The sequence below is a fragment of the Nematostella vectensis genome, chromosome 7 (assembly GCF_932526225.1).
Source record: "Nematostella vectensis chromosome 7, jaNemVect1.1, whole genome shotgun sequence".
In the NCBI taxonomy this organism is placed as follows: domain Eukaryota; kingdom Metazoa; phylum Cnidaria; class Anthozoa; order Actiniaria; family Edwardsiidae; genus Nematostella; species Nematostella vectensis.
In genome coordinates, this window is record NC_064040.1 from 12206132 (window position 1) to 12227629 (window position 21498).

At 37.6% G+C, this 21498-nt stretch overlaps 3 protein-coding genes across 3 annotated transcripts; 1 reads left to right on the plus strand and 2 right to left on the minus strand.

Annotated features, from left to right (window-relative positions):
* Nucleotides 1-1000: 1000 nt before the first annotated feature.
* LOC5510770 (DNA-directed RNA polymerase II subunit RPB7) lies at nucleotides 1001-3745 on the minus strand. The gene is made up of 9 exons (XM_032379941.2): nucleotides 3634-3745; nucleotides 3423-3532; nucleotides 3089-3185; nucleotides 2577-2639; nucleotides 2421-2471; nucleotides 2020-2085; nucleotides 1866-1937; nucleotides 1679-1712; nucleotides 1001-1402 (listed from the first exon to the last, which is right to left on the minus strand). Exons 1-9 carry the CDS (start codon nucleotides 3643-3645, stop codon nucleotides 1389-1391), a joined length of 519 nt encoding a protein of 172 aa, XP_032235832.1. The 5' UTR covers nucleotides 3646-3745; the 3' UTR covers nucleotides 1001-1388.
* Nucleotides 3746-3818: 73 nt separating this feature from the next.
* Nucleotides 3819-10486, plus strand: LOC5510771 (MAP3K12-binding inhibitory protein 1). The gene is made up of 10 exons (XM_001631140.3): nucleotides 3819-4095; nucleotides 5156-5272; nucleotides 5831-5933; nucleotides 6209-6261; nucleotides 6400-6502; nucleotides 6786-6851; nucleotides 7398-7577; nucleotides 8105-8205; nucleotides 8784-8843; nucleotides 9779-10486. The coding sequence occupies exons 1-10, from the start codon at nucleotides 3892-3894 to the stop codon at nucleotides 9851-9853; spliced, it is 1062 nt and encodes a 353-aa protein (XP_001631190.2). The 5' UTR covers nucleotides 3819-3891; the 3' UTR covers nucleotides 9854-10486.
* Nucleotides 10104-21207, minus strand: LOC5510758 (visual system homeobox 2). Its single transcript, XM_001631173.3, has 3 exons — nucleotides 20852-21207; nucleotides 19994-20205; nucleotides 10104-11126 (listed from the first exon to the last, which is right to left on the minus strand). The coding sequence occupies exons 1-3, from the start codon at nucleotides 21060-21062 to the stop codon at nucleotides 10710-10712; spliced, it is 840 nt and encodes a 279-aa protein (XP_001631223.2). The 5' UTR covers nucleotides 21063-21207; the 3' UTR covers nucleotides 10104-10709.
* Nucleotides 21208-21498: the final 291 nt, after the last annotated feature.

A 21498-nucleotide genomic window follows, 5' to 3' on the forward strand; every position in this document is an offset into this window, starting at 1 on the left:
CTTTGTAATACCTGACACACTTTGTAATACTTGACTCGCTTTGTAATACCTGAAGCACTTTGTTATACCTGACATACTTTGATATACATGACGCACTTTGTAATACCTGACACACTTTGTAATACCTGACGCACTTTGTAATACTGGATGCACTTTGTAATACCTGACGCACATAATAATACCTGATGTACATTGTAATACCTGACTTGAAATACACGAATATGAATTTTGAATTATTCCCCCCCCCCCTTCAAATACAGTACATGACGGTGGAGTTTGAATTACCTGACCATTTTATATTACCTGACAATCTTTGTATAATACCTGGCACACAAAGTAATACATGCCGCTAATACCTGGTGCATTCCTCGATACCTGATAATAACTTGACGAGAAACTTCATATATCAAATTACAATCGATGAGGACAGTTCTACACTTTGTAACCACCATCTAGCCGTGCCCTGAGCTCTGACTCGTCTCAGGCATTCTGAACGAGTTTTATGTGGCTTGTTTTCAGGAGTATAAAGGCTGACTTAGACAGCACGATTGAGTTGTATTCGACACCTCGTCTATAACTCGAGTCATAGAGAGTAAATCAGCATACGACTTCGTTCATTTCTCGAATATGAAAGTCGTAGTGTGCTGTTCAGGGCTAAGACATGTTGTAGGCAGGTCACATACGACAAAATCGTAAACCTACACAATTATAGTGGTTCACCCCCACATATAAGTAGGCTAACATATAAGAAGCTGCTTTTTACATGGCTAGCCTAAACATTTTTGGACAATTTCTTATAGATTTACTGAAAGGCTCTTATATAAATGGTGTATAAGATACCACATTTCAGCCTAATAAATGTTGGTTCTTAATTTCCAGGTTCTTATATGTGGGGAGCTACTGTAGTCTCTAAGCACAGAAAATCCACTAGAAATGCCTGGGGTTAAGCTTACGTAAGCCACTTTTCAAGATAGGCTTTTTTAAGACAAGCAATGGCACAAACAGGTATTTGCATTTTTATTAACCAAAAGCAAAGAAGGTAAGAAAATTATGTACACTAAGTGAGAAAACTGGATAAAACGACTAATATATACACCATAGGCTTTCCTGCTAGCAGAGGCCTCTTTTTTTCTGTATTTAGCCAGCCCAGCGAAATACAGAGAAAAGAGGCCTCTGCTAGCAGGGAATCCATAGGCATGATCTTAGGTCTTCCAAAGAACACAACAGACACTGTGTCTTCATTAGATGGGTTTAGGTGACCTGGATAGCGTTGAGCAGTATACTAGACCCAGCACATGTCTTTCTCAAATAGATCTAGATATGTTTTGTAAGCACTTCAGTGTTACTGAGGCAAGTCCGGGGCAAGGACCTGAAGCATTGTTGTAAGCTTATCCTGATGAACCTGAAAAGAACATTTGCCAATAAGATATCTGATAAAATTAGATACTTTATTTACTATTTTTTTTTGAATTTTTGATCAAGCTCCCATGGACATCCAGTGGTTTGACCAAATAACAAAAAGAGAAATCAAATAAATGGGGGCAAATAAACAAGAAAATACGAGAAAAAAATAGTAATGTAATCCTACATAATTGGCCAGTAACTAAAAAAAAAAAAACATGGGCAATGACCATGCAGTAAAGTTTACAAAAAAATATAATGAGTGATCATGACTTACCTAAATAATCATCCATCAAAGAACCAATGGCGAACTATAAGAGAAAAAAAAGGACATACATCATATTTTGAAGATTACAGGGAAATGGTCTAAAGAAGGGGTATGATATAATATGTTTAATCTAAAGAATTGTTAATTGGACAAAACAAAAGGCGGTATAAGTGGGCAAGACACTGTCAATACTAACAATATCATTAGCATCTACTCTTGTTCCAACAACTCTAAGCCTTATTTCATCATCTTGCTGGTACACTACATCCTGAGAAACAAAGTACACCAGTCATTGATAAGACTACAAAACAACAAAATACATTGTTCATTGATCATCTTTGTAACCCTACCTCATCTTTAGTTTTGTAGCAAGGAGGATTAGAGTTGGGATCAAACTCCATATCTGGTGGTATGGACTGCAAAGAAAACAATGTTTACAGTAAGTGCAATGCAATGGCCCTGGTATGTCAACAAACTATGGTGTAAATGACATAAACTGCTCTACCCCAGTGTAAAACCAGTTTTCTGATCCACAAGTTGCTTCACATAGCTTCTTTTGTTTGGCAAAACGACTCATGAAAACAGGTGTCCTCTAAGAATGTCCCTTACACCTGTTCCAGATGCATTTAAAAATACTCTAACAATATTGGTAAATAAAAGATAAAAGGTTGATTATTTATTTCTACAACACAGCATTCCGGAAAATACCAGGGAAGGAATACAATTTAAAAAAACATTGACAAAAACTTACATGTCTTGAAACAAAACAAGATAATGGTCCAATTTCTGTAAAAAGACCAAGCTGAAAACATAAATGAGGATTTGATTAAGAAAACATAATGACATTGACTTGCAAAGGTTAGATACTGTAATTACAGTATTGTTGATTTTAATGTTTAAAGCATACCTTATTTACTTGGGTGATAACTGCATCTAGAACTTCCCCCTTAAAAGGTCTGAAGACAATGGCCTACACAGAAAAGAATATGCTGATCTATGTTTCATATTAGAAAAACAAATATTTATACATTTTTTCTTCATTTCCCTTACTTGACAGGGCAGACAACAAATTAATCACCCTTCCCCCTGATAAGAGACCCCCTTAACGTATACTTAACGGAAAAGATAACAATCCCCACCCCACCCCATAATAAGTGACCCTCACCTTATACTTAACGGGATAGCAATCTCCCACCCTCCCCTTGATAAGTGACCCCTCGCATCTTAAACTGGACAGTATAGACAACAATCCCCAACGCCTCCCCTTGATAAGTGACCCTCTGTACCTTATACTTGACAGGATAGACAACAATCCAACAATCCCCACGCCTCCCCTTGATAAGTGACCCCCTGTACCTTATACTGGACAGTATAGACAACAATCCCCCACGCCTCCCCTTGATAAGTGACCCCCTGTACCTTATACTTGACAGGATAGACAACAAATCCTCTTCCAGGCTGTATGTGTCCTACACCAATATTGTCTATCGTCGTTACAGCAATAATAAACCCATACCTACAAATACCAAGTGGACAAAACGACTGTGGTTATAGAATAACTGCTTTTGCTATGGATGAAATTGTCTATGGACGGACTAGTCTATGGTTGAAATGGCTGATTTAATCTTATAAATGCCAACCTCGCAGGTCTCGTTAACATAGTTTTTATTGTAGAATTTATTATTCTAGTATTTAACAATTCAAAGACACAAACGACTTCCTTGTTATGTTGATGAAAGGTTGCATCACTTACTTGCCGCTGCATGTCCCCTCTACTTCGGTAAACAGCTTTTGCTTGACGGTCTGAAGCAAGTTTGGCCCGAAATAGCGTGGATGTAGCAAGATCTCATGTTCCAAGGAAATCTGACAAGTTTATAATCAGGACAGGATATTTCCACATAATGAGAGCTAGCCATAGATTTATGAATTCAGTACATCAATCATGAAGTACTATTACTACTTACATGATAAAACATAACAATATTCTGACAATTTGATCAGTGATTCTTCTTTATTTGTGAAGTCTGTTTTTTGGACCGATGAGCCTGAGGAACCAGGCCTGAAACCAAGCCGTTATCTCATGAAGCCTAGCCTTCCACAGGAAGCCAATTACTTATTTTAGAGGTATATAGAGAACTCTTCACAGTTGAAATGCGCTTGTTTTTGCATTTTGACGTCCAAAATACATATAAGGGAAAGTAATAGGGGAAAACTGGGATATTATGAGTAGCTTAAAAACTATTTTCAACAATAACTATCGGAAGATTTTACGATCTCCCTGTGCGTTACACTGGAGCGAGGCTGCATGCGCGGGTAAAATAAAGAAACAAGAAACAACGATGAATGATTCAATAGAAAATGAATCACATCATGTGATGTCGGCGATCCGAGAAGCGCTACTAGCAATACAAGTCTTCATTCGAAAGGTACGAGTGGTAGCAACGACAATTCTGCTAAATCTAGCTAACTTGCGCGAAGTGGTTAAATTCTTAATTTACGAGCCCCCTCAACTGGTACAACGTTTGTAAGTATTAATAACGTTTCCATTTCTGTTCTGTGAATTGTCTAGAAGAATGTTTGGAATTGAAATAAAAGGTGGATTGTTGAATTTTCGCTAATAGTATGGGTTACCCCTACACAGCATTTGCGAAGTTGCTAGGTGACAACCAGATATATATTGCATACCTGTCAACCCCAGAAAATCTCAAGGCTTGAGAGTTTTTTTTGGGGGAGGGGTGGGGTTTAATAATTACTCTAACAGGGGCTTGCAAGCTCAAGCAAGCAAAATGGCTTTTCGTACACTAGCATGCATGTTCAATAAATGGTGCTACAAAAGGAATTTTAATTTTCATTACTGATAGAAAATAGGCCAAAGGCCAAATGCTGATTTTCTATAAAAGGATCTTTTTGAAGCTATAAAAGTCGCTAAAAAGCAGGAGATTTGGTGCTCCACGTGGGAGAGCGGGAGAAAATCTCCAAAATCTTGAGACTCCCACCTAATGCGGTAGAGTTGACAGGTATGATATTGAGGGGATTTCTCCAAACAGGGACTGTGGAGCAGGTTGAAAGGTGGGAAGGGGGGCTGGGGGCTGACAATTGAAATAAATTATCAGATTGGAAAATGGCAAGAAGTGGTAGGGCCATAGTCCTACCAGCCCCTCCCTCTCCCGCCCAAGATATAAATAAACATGAGTTTTAGTCTAAAAGCCACAATTTTTTGCCCAACAATGCTTGCAGTGCTTGTACTACATTTTGCGATGTACTGTACTGCAATGCTTTAATGCAACCATTTTATTGTTTTGCCATCATTTGAGCAAAGCAACACCAGCGTAGCAGGCTAATGGTGTTACTGTTAACATCTGGGTTAAAAGCTGTGTTTAGTGATCCAATGTGTCTAAATAAATTTATAATCATACTTCTTGATACCTTGTACCACAGTATAAACTTCAAGTATTCCTTGTATTTACTTGTCCTTTTGTATTATAGCTCAACTTTGACCATGGCATTGTGCAGTTCACTTTAGATGACACAAAAATGTACAATAAAGTTATTGAGGGTGATAAAGCTACAACACTTCTTGAAGAGTTGACAGCACTATTACAAGTAAGATGATATCATGTTTGCTGTCTGCACATAATTTTGCAGCCAGTTTGAATGAGGTCATATAGCCAGGGAGGCTTGGGGGGTTCGCTTGCTGGAAGGTCCGCTCTAATGAGGGAAAATAAAGGTACCACTGTGTGGGTAAACAACCCCCCCCCCTTTTGCTCAAAATCCTGGCTATAGCCCTGAAACAGTTTTGTTAAGTCTGTTAACATGATCTTGGTTTTGCATTTTATTCAGATGCATACCCAGAATTTGCTTGGGGAGGGGGCAGTCATGGGTATCAATATGAACAGCCAAAGGTGAATACTTGAATGTGCCTTTTCTGTTACCACTTTACAGCAGTCTGAGAATACCATGTGTATTCTGTGCGACTAAAACTCTACTAGAATTCCAAAAAAAGGTTTTACAGTAAAACTAGAAAAAAAAGACAAACTTTGAGCCCTGTGACTGTCCTATTTTTTTTCTTTCCAACACGATTTCACATAAATATCAAGCCAATGCCAGATCAAGTAGTGTCCTTGGTAATTATTATTTTTTACTTTTTGTCACAATCATCAGGGAATTAAAGAAAAGTTACATGGCAAGAATACTCATCAAGGAAATCAAAATAATGAATCAGTCACCAAGAAAAAAAGGATTGAGAGACCAAATAGCAGAGATGGTACTTATTTGGTGTGCATGTGAATGACTTATTTGTATTGTGAATGTATTTATGTAAAGTTTCTTTTTGTTCGGTTCCATACTTTCCAATTTGCTTACTGTCAATAACATTGTAGAAACAGTTTAACCTATTAATATATAAACAAAAGCAGATAATAGTGGGTTATATCACATCCTTAATTCAGATATTCAGTGAAATGTGCATTTCATTAGTCATATGTGTATTATGTCTGTGTGTGTACGTATATGGAATTGCCTATCTTGATTATTCTACAGAAGCAGAGGCAGTTGATTGGTCTCTTGTCCAAGTGACAGCAGACAACAAGGAGGTAACTGCACCATGAAATAAAAGCAGGCCCTAGCTGTTCTTCAAAAATTATCTCTTTTATTTTTTTATCCATGAGAAGCAAATCATTTATGTACTTTTTTACAGACTATGGACTGAATTATTGTTTTGTTGTGTGCAGATTAATAGAAGAATAACCTCATTCATTGAGAGAAAAAGAAGTGAGGTGGATCAACTCAACAGAAGAGAGTTTTGCAATGTTGTTGATGAGGATAGTGAAGTGGGTGAGCAGAGTTTTCCATCATTTTTATCTGTTTTCTTTTCTCTCGCTTTCTCCCATCTTTTTACTGGTTACATTCCATCCTTTTACTGGTTACAACTCACTAAATTTTTTTCTTTCCTACTATTCCACCTTTATCTCCCCTCTCCCCCTGACCCTCCTCTATTGTACCTCTATCTTTTTCTCTCTTCATTTCTCTCCTTCTTTTCCATATCTAGGCATTCTTTGGCCTTTCATTCCTGCTCCAAATTTTACAGTTACAGTTTAACCATAATTTGTCTGAACAGAAAATAGTTGTGCAAGAACTGAAGCTGTATTCATTCCAAGACTGGGTCAAAGAAGTCACATTAAAGGTACATACAGTTTGCTTTATACAACGGCACTCATAAATTGTGCTCTCTGATTGGTCAAGGGTCCATGTGTTATAAGGGGACATGCACAATTGGCATCGGCATGCTGGTGCACTACCCAAAAATAGATTGTAACATAAGAAATCATTTTTATTGTTGTATAAAACAAAAAGATTTCATATTTTTGTGCGTCTGTCCTCTAATAGATGCACAGACTAAGTCTAGTTGCATCCTTTTTTGTTCATGACACACTGTTGTGATGTCATCTGTGCATCTATTATTACATTTCATTTCTCCAAGGGGTTTTTACTCAACTTCACAAACTGTTCATTTGCGTTGTGTCTTAAGCTTGTTTTCAGGTGTTGCTTATATATCTAACACGCATGCGCGTGGTGCTCATATTCCCTAGGGGGGAGGGGTGTATACAATAAATGACAAACGATACATTTTACACAGACGCATGTGAAAATGAGATCTATTTGTTAAGTACCATCTCTCAATTGCCTGCCTAATAGACTCGACACATTTTTCATTTCCATTTATTTTTAGTAACACATATAAACAATACCAAAACATCTGATGAGGCCCAAGCTCTTGATCATGTGACGGGATTACAGGGATATCCATCTGAGCCCAAGAAGACCATCCAGAAGCCTATGCCGTCTCCCATTACACCAGCACTGAATGAGAGAATCCGCAACATGGAGTACTCACTAGGAGTCAATCCAGGTGAGAATTGCTCAGCTGCAACAAAGGTTTTTCAGAACAGCCTTAGATTTTGCCAAATGTGCAATGAAGCTGCCCTTGAAAGTACACCCTAAGCTATTCCTTAAGGTTATGATAAAATCCTGTTACTAAGCAACATAGTGTGTAAGTTGCTTTTTAAGAGTTCTTTTATATTTCTTAACTGCTAACTATAATACTGTAGCTACAAGCTTGTTCTTTCTATTGGGATTACTATGAAAACATCCCTAAGATAGTCATTATGATACAAGAAGGCATTGAAATGCTTTTGTATGTCTTTCTTTATGACAGGTCACATACAGTACTGTAGGAAACTTTATCTTGTTTTATTAATTTTGTGCCATTGTGATGTCTGAATTATTGTTTCTTAACCTTATTATAGTTTATTTACCTTATCAATTAGTCCACTTGCAAATGTCTGGGCAATCAGTGAAGAGGATGTGCTATAGATTTGTGACTTTAATGTGTGATGTTCCAGTGTAAAAGATAATGACCTGTGCTTATATTTCCAGGGCGGCCTGTGGCATCTGATATTTACCACAAGTTGCAGCTTCTTGAAAGTCGTATACTTTACCTAGAAGGCCTTTCCCCTGAATACATGTCACATCTTTCGGTAAGCATCAGTATGCGCCAATAAAGAAATGAGAAAAAAAGGGACCATTTCACTGCTTCCTTTGTATATACTATAGCTCTTTCTTACAACACTAGAAACGCCAAGGCAGCTTAGCCTTGACACTTCCTCTCACTCCGGGGGACAAAGTTTTACACTTGGAGATAAATTTGGATTTTACAGGGGTCCGTAAAAACCTGATTACCTTGTGAGTTGCTTTAGTCTGTCCCATAGTTTGCACCAGTGATATTTGTTTTCACTTTAAAGACCATATCAAGTCCATATTCCATTTAAAGTCCAACCTTTAAATTTTAGAACTCTGACAGAAGGCAGAACAGCCAAGCTTTAATCGCGGTTGATGCGTCAACTTTTCAATTATTTCCTTTTTGGTGCTTTTATCTTGTAGATAGCTTAACACGGTGAAGCTCTTTTGGGTACAAATTCTCTTGATGTACGTCACCAAACACAAGATACCTTTTAATTTCCCACAGTGTATAATTATTACATTACTGCATGGTTGTACACACATAAATGGCAAGAGAACATTGGTAAAAAAAATGTCGCTTGTTTTGTTCCTACAGACATCAAGTGGTGGCGTGGTCTCCTCTTGTGATACGTCCTCCTTCTCACAGCCGTTCCAGGTAAACAACAATAGCAGCAGCAACAACAACGACAATGACAGCAACATCAACAATAACATCAAAAACAAAAAACACAGCAGCAACCACGAAAAAAATGACATCAACATAAACAACAACAGCAGCAGCAACAACGACAATGGCAGCAACATCAACAATAACATCAAAAACAAAAAACACAGAAGTAACCACGAAAAGAATGACCGCAACATAAACAACAACAGCAACAAGTAATAATAGCCATAATAGTAGTAACAACAGAAACAACAACAACAAAAACAACAACAACAGCAGCAACAAAGATAACAATGAATGCAACATGAACAATAACACACAGCAACAACGACAACACAGAGCTCCCCGACCGGGAACCTGGTAGCAGTCAATTATTTGGGGAGGGGGGAGGGGGAGGTGGGGCACGATACAGAATCATAAAAAACATTAGGGGACACAGCCACGCCCCTACTGGTCATTTCCTTATAATTTAAAAAAATATTTTTAAAATATTTTTAAATGGTGCTCGAAATAAGGGAAGAGACATCAATTTTTCTTACCCAAAAGGTCTTTTGCGACAAAAATTTAAAAACACCTTCCAAAGACGAATTAAAATTGTGCGCTTTCCAAAATTCTAGTTGCTTTGTAGAAATAAGTCGGTGTCTCGAGTATGTGCTGTAAGCAGTATTCACAAATGGGCACCGTTTTTTAAAAATAAAAATTGTTTTCGAAGATCAAGTTCTTTTTCGCGGGGACGTGTTCCTTTTTTTGTACGTTTTGCCTAACATTCCTCTACTTTCTCTCATGAATGTAGGTTGACCTCGTTTTCGTGAGAAACGCCTCGCACTGCGCATGATCGAGACGCATGCTTATTGAAATACTGCGTGTATATTTCTTTCCCCCATGTACCAACCATTTTTCTCATATATTTCTTTTCGTCGTAGACTTTGTCAATAGACGCTATAGATGAACGGATGAAATCTCTAAAGCAGTCTCTTCTAAGAAAGCATTCAAGCTAAGTCGTACCTGAGTAGGCTGAAATAAGAACATGTTTTCGTACTGGAACATGTCGCTCATGTACCGGTAGTTCCGGGTGCCGGTTCCTAGAAAGCAGGTTAGCGCTATGACCCAGGGATAAATGCGGCTCGACATTTGATTGTGTTAAAGGGGCATTTATCTCTGGGTTTGCGTTAACCTTCTTTCTAGGGACCCGTCTTAGAAGTGTTGGCGAATTCACCTTAAAAGATTTAGAACAACGAAACAAAGGCATAGATTGATGTATAGTTTATTCAACGTACAGATTTTTTCTTTCTCTTTGTGCATTCTCTATAAATAATTCGCTTGCATTTCTTGTATCTTTTGTTCATTCGATATTTACAATATATTCTCTCCACTGTACAATCTGATAGTTTAAATCAAACTAACATAACAAGTAAGTTATGTATTATTTTGTGCGTTTACCTAATGTTTTGCAATAAATGACGTCGCTTACCACAAACACGATTTGTAAGAAGCCCGATTCTTATATAAAAATTACCATAATTTAAACGTTTGATTTCAGTAGGACAGAGGAATTAAGGTAGAGTTATAAACCAGTTTTCCTTTTTACTAACAGTACACTCCGACGTTTGATTAAAAAAGCGCTAATTGAAGTGTGATTGAGCGTTCATTTTTTCAGGGTCAACTTCATTAGAATCTGGCACAGGCCATCCTTAGGTGTGGAATATTGTACAAATTAGAAGATGCATGTGCTAGATATCTTCTGGCCAAAGGGGATCTAAAATTGATCAAAATGTGATTGCGCTACGATACTTTGATGATTCTACCTTCATTCTAACTCCTCTATATTACAAGAAAACGCCCACCCGGTTAACGCTATGGCGAAGAGACTGTATCATCTACTGATAGGGGTGGTGACGGGGTCTCTCTGTCCTCGCATTCTCGTTTCAACATCGTGACGTCAATTTCCGGTTTGACTGTCTCGTGTTGTAGATTTTGCGCATGCTCTATGGCACGTTTCCTTAGCGAGGCGATGCTGTGCGATCTTAGCTCGTCCTCGGAGTCCAGCGCATGCTCTCTCTCGCTTGGTTCCAGTTTCTGCGCGTCCTCTGATTGTTTGGCTTTTTTGTGCATTCCCAGCAGCCATGGCGCAGAGCTGGGTGTTAGGTGAGGGGGGAGGGGAAGGGAGTGCCTGACCATGGCGCCGTATAATCCGTACTCTGCCATGATGGAGCTGTGGCCCCAGCATTTCTCCTTCTTACGCCATTTTGCGCGACGGTTCTGGAACCAGACCTGGAAAGACAAACACGTATAACTTAGTTAAACATGTCTCTTCTGTTAATGTTCATTGGATATAGCAACAATATTTTGGTAAAATAATCAGGCCTTGACATAAAACCAGAATTAGTTCTGCAGTTCTGAATAGTGTCAGTGCCATTCGGCATTTATTCGGTCCTTTCGGCATACACTCGCTGCTATTCGGCATAGACTCGAAACTCTTAAGTATTGAATTGGCGCCTATCGGTATTGGCTCGGTGCTATTCGGCATCGACCCGGTGCTATTCGGAATTGATTCCATGTTATTCGGCGTAGACTCGGTTCTATTCGGCTTCGATGTTCTGACATTCTTTATAGACTTTGTACAATTTCTTTGGGTATTGAATCGGCGCTATTTATAATTGTTTTGTATTGTTCTTTTTTGAATCATTTTTATACCCCGAACTTAGTGTGTCTCACACAGCCAATCCCGTTCTATTCTTAGTAACAATTGTGTCACGCAACCAGGCGTTTCCATACTCTGGCAACAGGTGTCTTGTACAGATCAGTCACGCGCGTTACGAGTCCTGTACTCTGCTCAACCCATAGACGAGGAATACCACTAGTGCTGCTCGTGATAATCACAAATTGTTACCGCAAGGGGAGCTAATAGATCGCAATACTATAAGGTCCATATTTTCGCTTAAGGGCTTAAGAAGACTGCAGGGTTGATCAACTTTGTCATTTTCCGAATAAAGCGCCATCGCCGTTTTCAATTCACGCCAAACCTCATTACACCGAAAGCTTTTAGCGTAGTAAAGACATGTGACTAGCTAGAATAGTCGCCCTTTTTCGGTGCGCTCAAATTTCAAACCATTTCTATTTTGCTAATAGAGGTTAATCGCTAAACAACCCACCCACACACGTCTTTTGATTCCTAATAACTCGGACAAAGGGTGATAGATGTGTGGCTAAGTGCACCACTTGGATATGTACGCTATCTAACATACAGTGCTTGTCATTGTTCGCTATATTCCCTCAATATTCGAGCCATCTCCTTCATTGACAGTATCGCTAAGTGCCTTAGATAGGGCTGCATCAATGCCACACTAATAATTATATGACCGTTAAATGACCTATTTTATCTGTATTTCTTCTCGAGACGGGCGAAATAAGAGAAGCATGTGTGATCGCGTAGTCGCGTAGACGCTTAATGCTCTGATTAGAGGGCGCAGCTGGTGCTACAAACAGCCCTTTTATTGTACTTTATAGGGAGGGAGCAAATTACTCTAGACAGGGGTTCGCATCACCACATTTGCTTTTATCGCTTTTGATGTGAACGATTATTAACGCTCAAAGAAACCGCGGGATTATCGCGGCATTTTTTTTCTAAACAACAATTTACTGCGAGTGTAATCAAGGTTACGGTTTTTACTCTATCTCGTTTAGAAGTTTATTTGATTCATCGAAATGATATGAGCCAGATCTCCATCCCCAGTATTTCACAAAAATATTGGAAACAATCATATCCGCTATTCTCCTCCCATTTAAAAGGCAAATCAATGAGATAGAATTGAAAATACACCGAAAGACGTCTTGTGAAGTTATGGAGTTTAACTCGAGTTAACAATCTCACGGGAGTTATTTAGACTCGAAGGAAATTAATTTTCAATTGGAAGACCGATTGCTTACATTGGAAGGAAGCGATTTATTCAGCAGATAGCGAAATAATCGGAAATCGCTCGACCGCTTGCTACGATAAGGCCACGGTTGTACTGCCCGCCTAATCTAAAAAAAAAAGACAGTCCTCAAATCCCTCCGTTACTGACAGAGTTCTTAAAACAGTTTTGAGCGTGGGAAAACCTACACGGTATTTGTTATTATAAAAGAAGTTCAAAAAAGTAATGATAAAGAGGAAGGGCGTCATATTTGATTTCGAGATAGTAAATTTGAAGTCCCGCTGCCAGATTTGAGGCGTCGGGAGAACGTTGGGGAAACAGTTTGCACAAAGAAACTTATCAAAACAATCTACACCTTTCTCTAACCCAAAATTGCAAAAGAAACGTTAGTAGCTGGTTATTATCTCTAGATTAAAGTTCGATTATGTTTAAAGATGGATCTTGAATTGTTAAATAAAAGCTGTTTTTATTCAAAGTATAGTGTTTCGAGTGTGATAAATATTCGAAATTTTCGAAAATTTTGCTTTTTCTTTTTCTCGAAAAATAATGCTCTTTTACTTCTTTAGTGTTAAACATTTGTTTCTCTTTTGCTAATTTGAAAACTACGTTGGGCTTTGTTGCTTGCTTTTGAGAATACGCGGGTGTTCCCTTGTTTTGTCTACGAATTCTTGCTGTCTCTCTATTTGGAACTCTCTTTTTCTTCCTTTTATGTATTTATTTTTTTGGGGGGGTGGGAGTGGGGCTATTTTCTTCAATCATTTCTATATTGTGAAATAAATCGTACATTGCCTGTATAGTTATCTATCTGTTTACCTACAAAAAATCAAGAGAAAACGTATTTTTACCCAACCAACCGACCTCAGTCGTTTACTTTATTTTTACCCAACCATCTGAAGTCAGTCGTTTACTTCCATTATTATCTTCCAAAATTGTACGCTTTCTTTTTGGGGTCTTGTACAGGTTTTCCCCTTATTTCAATTTCGAAATGCAAGCGTCTGTTTACTAAATGGACTCTAGAGAAGTGTGCAATATTGTTGACTCTGTCTTAAGTACGTCTTGTAACCCAAGTAATCCTAGATAGATCGGTTTAGTAAGCTGGGGGAGCTCCACTCTCTGCCACAGTTTGCTATTGCCCCGGGGATGATTGAAAGGTCAGCTTTAAAAGAGGTTTAGCGTTCTTGAAAGAGCACTGTTTGTTTAGTACTAAGCAATTTCAACAAGTACTTTATGTGCTTTAGTGCTAGCTACGGTGAATACAAAACGGCATTTAAATCTAACTGTGAAAATTAACTTGTGTTTTAGTAAAACGACTGATGTTTGACACTTCATTTTGCATTTAGAACGACCGTAAAACTGTCAGTAAATATAAAAAAATGGCCCATTGTCAGTTCATCAAAATACATCTGCCAGTTACCAACTCAGTGGTCTTACGCTTTCATTTTTTTAAATATAATATTCGAGAACTTAGCATTTTGCTACTTTTAGTAATAAATGGCCTCAGTTTGTGTGAATATTATATTCTCAAAATTCATCGTAGAGATCGGTAAAACACATGAGAGAAACAGCTGAAACTCGCAACAAAATGTCAACACTTCACCGCCGCATTGGTCTGAAACGTGAGCCATAATCCCATTGATGAGATTTGTTAATTGCTTATTTTTATTGTTGAATTAGAACAAGTAGATTCTAAGAGACTCTGTGTATTTGAGTGTTTAGTGAACTGTGAATATCTCAATAGCGTTTAATTATCCCCTGTTATGGCGCGAGAGAGTGGGATTTGTGATTTTTGATTCACATTTTGCGACTGCTTGCTCTATTATGTAAAGCAAGTATCTACTTGTACTGCTAAATGGATTGTTCGTTCTTTAAAGGATTTTTTTGCTTTCAATGGATGTCCACGTTGGCATGGGCAAGACTAAAATTAAGGGGTTTTCAGGAAAAAATTCTTGAGCTTATAGATAGAAACATCTTACGAAATTGTTGCCGTAAGCAGTTTATGAGAAAACTTGTTAAGGGAAATTCTAATTTATTAACAATCTTATTACAGCAGAGAACGACAAAAGTAAGCGTTACTGTTAATAGTTACTTTGCGTAGGAAGTATAGAACAGTCCACTGCCATACATAACTCCCTACAGTAAGAAAAAAACTGTCGCCTTTGCGTTTTGATGCGTTTTATTCGGTTTAACTAGGGTCTAATATCGCCCAACAGTAAAAAGATGGTGAAGATGGCGAGCCAATCATTACTGTGCTTTGATTTCCGGAAACAGATATGGCTGTTTTCCAATTTCATTCCATTTTATTTCTATTTGTCGTTATCAGAGAAACTGGGTGGAACACTTGCCTCATTTAAAAACACATTCGCTGATTTCTTTACTTCTTTTCGGCTTTCGTTTTTAGCCCTATTCTATTCTGATCTTGTTTACTTGGTTCTAATGCAAGTAGAGATTAGCGAGTAAATCTTTTCAACGCATTTCTACGATGTTAGTTATCGTCATTGTTGTAGTTCTATGCCCCTTCACGGCAAACTTCCTGCCAAACAAAACGTGAGGGCTTCTCGCGATTACGACTAATAGAACCACTAATGCATCATCTTTCCGTCCACAGATATCGAAGCTGAATGCGTCTACAAAAAATTAGGGCTTTTACCCGCGATACGGGCTACTCTAGCTTATTTTAAAAGCACGGTTTAAATTAAAGCAGATTATCCGTAGACTGAAACGGGTGATAGGTACTTATTTCTGGTGTATTCTGCAGCTTATTGGCGTTACCGTGGTTTTGATAAAAGGTATCTTGTACAGGACTGATTAAACACCTATTAGGTCAATATCAAGTATTTTGGTAAAAAAAAACCAAGAGGCATGTTCCACAAAAAGAAATATTATGACAACGATAGGAATTTATTTTGGAAAAAAAATCAAAGGATGGTGACTGAAATAGCAAGCCTTTCTGATGGCTTTCTTTGCTTAAAAACATCTATAGGAAAAGTGCAATAAGATTTTTTCCCCTGAGGAGTTAGTATTTGTGATTCTCTTTATCGCACATATCCGCGCATTAGGAAAATGTTTAGATCGATTATACGGTAGAAAATTAGGCCACAGTGGGGGAAGAAGATATAATTGCGATAAATCAAAACGCGAAGCTCGGCTGACTTTTTCAATAAAGCTATTTTACAAAGTCTCCGGCTTACTGCTAGAATTATACTCGAATGAATCATTACGTAGCTAGTCAGACAGTGTGTGTATGTCTGATCAAGGACGGATTAGTTCTCAAAGTAGCTACACGATCTCCCGGGAATTTTCCCCACATCGAATACATCCCATAGCGCCCTAGCCTTTGATATTTTTTTAAAATAAAAAGCCATAATTTCTTTGAAGATACAACGATTTTAATGGCAATTGAGAGAAACTGGAAACCTTCGATTGCTCGGTTTTAAGTGGTGAATGGCAATTTTTCATAGTTTCTTTGCTAAGCTGATGTTTTTTTTAAAGCTTTTTATTTTCACATAATCTGTAATTTCATGGCTAAGATAGGGCATCCATTTTGTATCACAGAGGTCAGTCTACTCATTTATTGCTTATTAAGGCTCTAAGGCCTAATTAAAGAAGCAAAACTTGCTTTCTTTTTGCTAGATTAGGCATCTTCTTGCCGCAGGCCTAGCTCACGGGTAGCTTGATTCCAATCTTGACTCGCCGATTGTCGGTACCATCATCGAGGCGTAGTGAATTAGGCATTCGGAATCTCTCCTAACTTCCAAGTACTTTTTCGTTACTATTGAATGAAATGCTTGCAGCAAAACATATAATAAATAATTAAAGTAAAGTTAAATCTGGCATTTTTGCAATTTCTTTATTGTGTTTTGGTGTACTGAATTTTTCTGTACTTTTTGGAGTGTTTTCAGGAGATGCATTTTCTAACTCATTATTTATTTATTTCAGTCCTTTTAACGAAGTAACCTTTGGTCTCATTGTTTTAGTCGTAAATTATTAGTCTTTTTATGGGCGAAAGGCTGTAAACAAGTCATTACTCCTTGACATATCAAACTTTTACATATCAAGTCAAACCTCAATAACAGTATAACATTAGTTGTTAGGTTATTTGCCAGAGGAATGATATACCAAAAGTGTGCCATAATTATAAACAGCGATTTTGTCCTTTAGTTTGGCCAGGATAGAATACATTGGTCTACTTCATAAGGCTAGTTACAACAGCTATACCCCGGGGTGCATTCTCATTTAACTACTCGCCAAAGCGGCGGCTCAAAATTAGCACGGCTCTGGAGGTTTTCACGAACTCCTGAAGCTAACAGAAATAAACTCCGAATAAACCTAACTTCCTCATTAATGCATTCTCTTGTGTCAATGATATCAATGCGAACAGTAAAGTATATAAAGTAAATTTATTTGTCTATTCCAATGTCTGTAATTTGAGTTCTATAAAGCCTGGTTCATCTTAAAATTTATTTAAAGAAAAACAGCCCTACAAAATGACGTAGTCTAAAGTTATGAAACATTAATATGAATATCGAGTGGGTTTAGTTTGTTATAGTTTTTTAATACCCTACTGAATTATATGTACAGGTGTTTATGGATTGCTATCTCCTTAAAAAATAAGGATGGAATTCTCTGAATTCTCTGTTTATATTCCAAAAGTTTTGAAGAATTTGTGTTTAAATTATTGAAAACAGAGGCTTAAGTTTCCCTTACTATCGGTAGATACAGAAACAGACAGAACAGTGAGCATTGAATATAAAAGTAGAAATGAAAGCACGGTGAATCGTAAAAATGGCATGACCGCTCATAGCGCGCGCGACACTTGACGCCATCTGAGAAATGGCGGGAAAATTCAGCCAAATTCACGAAAAGACAGATTTTTGGAAATTGGAGCGCTACGCGAATGCCGATGTTTCTCTTGATTAGTTCTGAGCTTTACTCTCTAGACGCAACAACTCATATGCCAAAGGTAGTCGTGGAACAGGAAATTATGAAACAAAACACACAGCCTTAACTCGGTGGGGCGTAAGCCATATTGCAAAACTTTCTCATTCAAAATGAATCTGTTTAAATTTGGACACTTGTAAAAAAAATGTCGTGAGATGTAATTGCGTTTTTTCTTTTTTTATATATATGATCAATATGGAAAAATGAGAAAATTTTTTTTTTATAATATTAAAAGTTAAATGTAGCAATAGTATTTCGATAATCAAGGGTCAGCTGGTTTCAGAACTGCTTTCATTGCGCTTCTCCGACCCAGAGACCAGGACTAGATCTACAGCCTTTTAGAGCATTACAACAGTAAAATATTGGGGATAATACATCATGTTTCATAGGGAGAAGAATAAATTTGGCCTTTAGGCCCAAGAACCAATTTAAAAACGGGGGGAAGTAGCGTTGATTAGCATTTCCTGGTTTTTATAGCAAAAATCTCAACAAATTATAATCATGACAATTTAAGGTTGTTTTCAAAGTGAATAACATTACTTACCCAATGTGTAAACTACTACTTGTAATAAAAAGATAGCGTTATGTTAGTGTGATTTTGAGTTTAAGAAATTGTGTGAAAAAAGTATTTTAGTAGGTAGATCTGTCGAAACGAGGCGTCCCCCTTGTTAAACTGGCGAAAAAATTCTTTTTTTTTTCTGATTTCCTTGTGAGGAGTCAAACAGGATTTTCTCCTAGCCAAACAATAGGTAATGAAGGCTGTAAAAATTAGTCTAGCGATAATTATTCGTTGTTTACCGAATGTCAAGACAAGGTGCAGAGATCTTCCTTGGTCCAGTGCGAAACCTGCTCTGATCTGACAAATATTAGGTTGAAGTACCGGTTATTAGAGTTGTATTACTTCACCCACGGTGCTTCTATAGGAATTTCTCAGGCATAGTTACAAGTAAAACACTTCTTGTTATTATGAATAAATAACTAAGAAAGACAAAACAGCGGCATGAAGTTAATTCAAAGAGAATGCGTTTTTTTGTTGATCTGGATTTGACCCACTGTCATTCATACATTAGCCGCTCGCGTCTTCGTTTGCGTAACCGTTTGACAATCAGAGCCTGTTGTCTTTGCCTTTCAAACTATATTAATATCAGAGCGGGAAAAATGACTCAACCATCCCGATGAGTAGCTTATGAAAACTTCATTACGGTGTGTGCATTTCCTGTTAAAGTTTATTAAAATTATAGCTCCGTTATCACTCGTATTTCCGCCGAAACTTCTGACGATAACGTTTTGTATTTGGGTAGTAATAAAAACTGAAGAACGCTAAATAAACGGCGTGGACCAGCCCGAAAGGCTGGCAAAATTATGATTTCGGAAGCAATTAGATATAACTAAATATGAAATATTCAAAGCAAATGAAACTAGTCGCGATAAAAAGGCACTAATTAATTCTCTGATTATACCAAACGTTCTTTTTCCAACGCTTTACATCCGTAAGCTTTGACAAAGAAAAAAGAGTTTTCAAATATTACAATGGCACCACTGTGAAACCTTTCCGCTTCGTTTCTATGGCTAATATTTCTCTTTCTGATTGGCTAGCCTTTTTTAAGGAGAAATCTCTTAGGTTACCTTTTTCAAGCCTGTCAGATTTTCGACTAGAACTGCGCTTGGAAATCTCTTCTTTAAGTACTCGGATAGATCCAAAGAGATTATTTTCTACTTGCTATAAACTTGTCTGAATGTTTTGATTTATTATAGCAGTCCCTGAATCACCAAGGCTGTCAATACTCCTGCACCTGCTTGCATCAATTTCGCCGTAATTACGGCAATTATAACAGAGTTCAGTCCCTTAATGAAGTGTAATGAAAGGTAATAACACAAGTAACCCCTGGTGTAGTTTCGCGCTACTAGCGCGCCAAATCAACGCCGCTGCCAGTCCATCTTATTTATATACACTAATCATTATTAACTTGTATATCGGCTTAAATATTTTTGGATACTTAACTCGAATTAAAATAATTTTTCTTTCCGTTTTTCTTATTTCCCTTGCTCTCTGGACCAGCTGTTCTCGACACCACATATTTTTTTTGCTTATATGTTTTTTTTTGTACTGTAAGTTTTCTACGTGACGTCATTCAAAGATAGAAGAAAAAGGCGCTGAGTTGATTTGAGTGTTTTGGGAAAGAAAAAAAAAGTGCTTTACGAAAACTAAAGTAACAACTTGAAACTTGATCCTGAAATATTTGATTGAATGTAAAGGGAAAGGAGAGTATTTTTATTTTCTCATACCTGAATTCGGTCTTCTGGTAAGTCGATTTTAAGGGACAGGTTTTCTCTTGCGTAGACATCGGGATAATGACTCTCCTTGAATGCTTTTTCTAGTTCTTCAAGCTGATAGTTTGTGAATATGGTCCGATGCCGACGTTTCTTAGCTTTTTTGCTGGACGCCTTCTCGCTTGCTATTAATCCAAGGCTCTTGTCTTGTTTACCGGCTTTCAAATCTTGTAAAACACAAATATGTTTGCAAAAGAAATAAAAAAGAGATCTAGTAGAATTAACCTCGAATCAAGGCTAAATTGTTTTACTTTAAAACTATCGATTTATCATTTCTTCAACAGTGCTAATAAAATAAAAAATAAAAAAAATCTCTTCACAAATACGAGTGCTTATATATATATATACGCTATGAACTATCGTTTAAATTCTAGGTTGTATTTTCTTTGGGATAATAATTTAAATGTCATATTCGCTACATATTCAAGAATTTAACATATATTCGCGCGTCAGCGGGGAATGGTATGAATTGTGACAAATTATGACAAACTCCGACGTAAGGTGCACGCTTCGCATCTCTAGGTTTGTGCGAAAAAGCATGGAGCGAGAAGAGATGCATTGATTCGATGTTCCATGGCTTGAAAAGACGTATTTTGTACGATGGATAAAGGACAACTCATTAATTAGGGCATTACTAATCATTACTCCCCCATTTGTTTTTTAATCGTGTTCGCGGTTTGGGAAGTAGACTGCTTCCAGTTCTTGATGAGAAAAGAAAACTTAAGGCGATGTTTTGGGGACGGTTTGATACTATTCTATCTAGTAGATTTCCTGTTGTACTTATGAAAAATATTAGTGTTTAGCAGCGCTTACCTGTTGAAAGACTAAATTTTTCCGGCTGCGTTAAACTCTCGAGCGAGTAATTTAAACCGGAATAAGGTCGGTCGTCTTTTCCTTTGCATTTTTCTTTCTCTAGTCCAAGAATGTCTTGGATGGCAAAGGAATGAACCGGCGAGGACCGCTTGACTGGAGGATAGGCCTCCCTCCGAACAAAGCTAAAACAGGAGTTTGAGTCTCGCTCCATGTCGTTGCAGTGTAGCTCTGTGCTCCGTCGTGTTATGGTGTGTACTGCTATCCGTACTTCGAATCGTGTTTTAATACTCACGTAATCGCTTTTATTGTCGGATTGCTGTAATTAGCCATTGTCCAGGGCAGCGAAATAGTGTGAAGGAAATTGAACAATCAGTTCTCACTTGTCAATCAAAACTCACCTGGTGTATAACCAACATTGGGAATACATCCCGTAATACATGATCACCTATTAGCCATATTACGCATCGTTCCGACTAAAGTTAAAAAAATGACCACATAGAACCCGCTTTTTGTTCGAGTTTTCATTTTAACATTGTCTGCATCTATCAAAATAAACCGATGCATCAAGATTATTGTTATTTCGCTTTTCTCGAATCGGGCTATCATTTTCATAAATGCAAACATCAATACAATGCACCACAAACTTC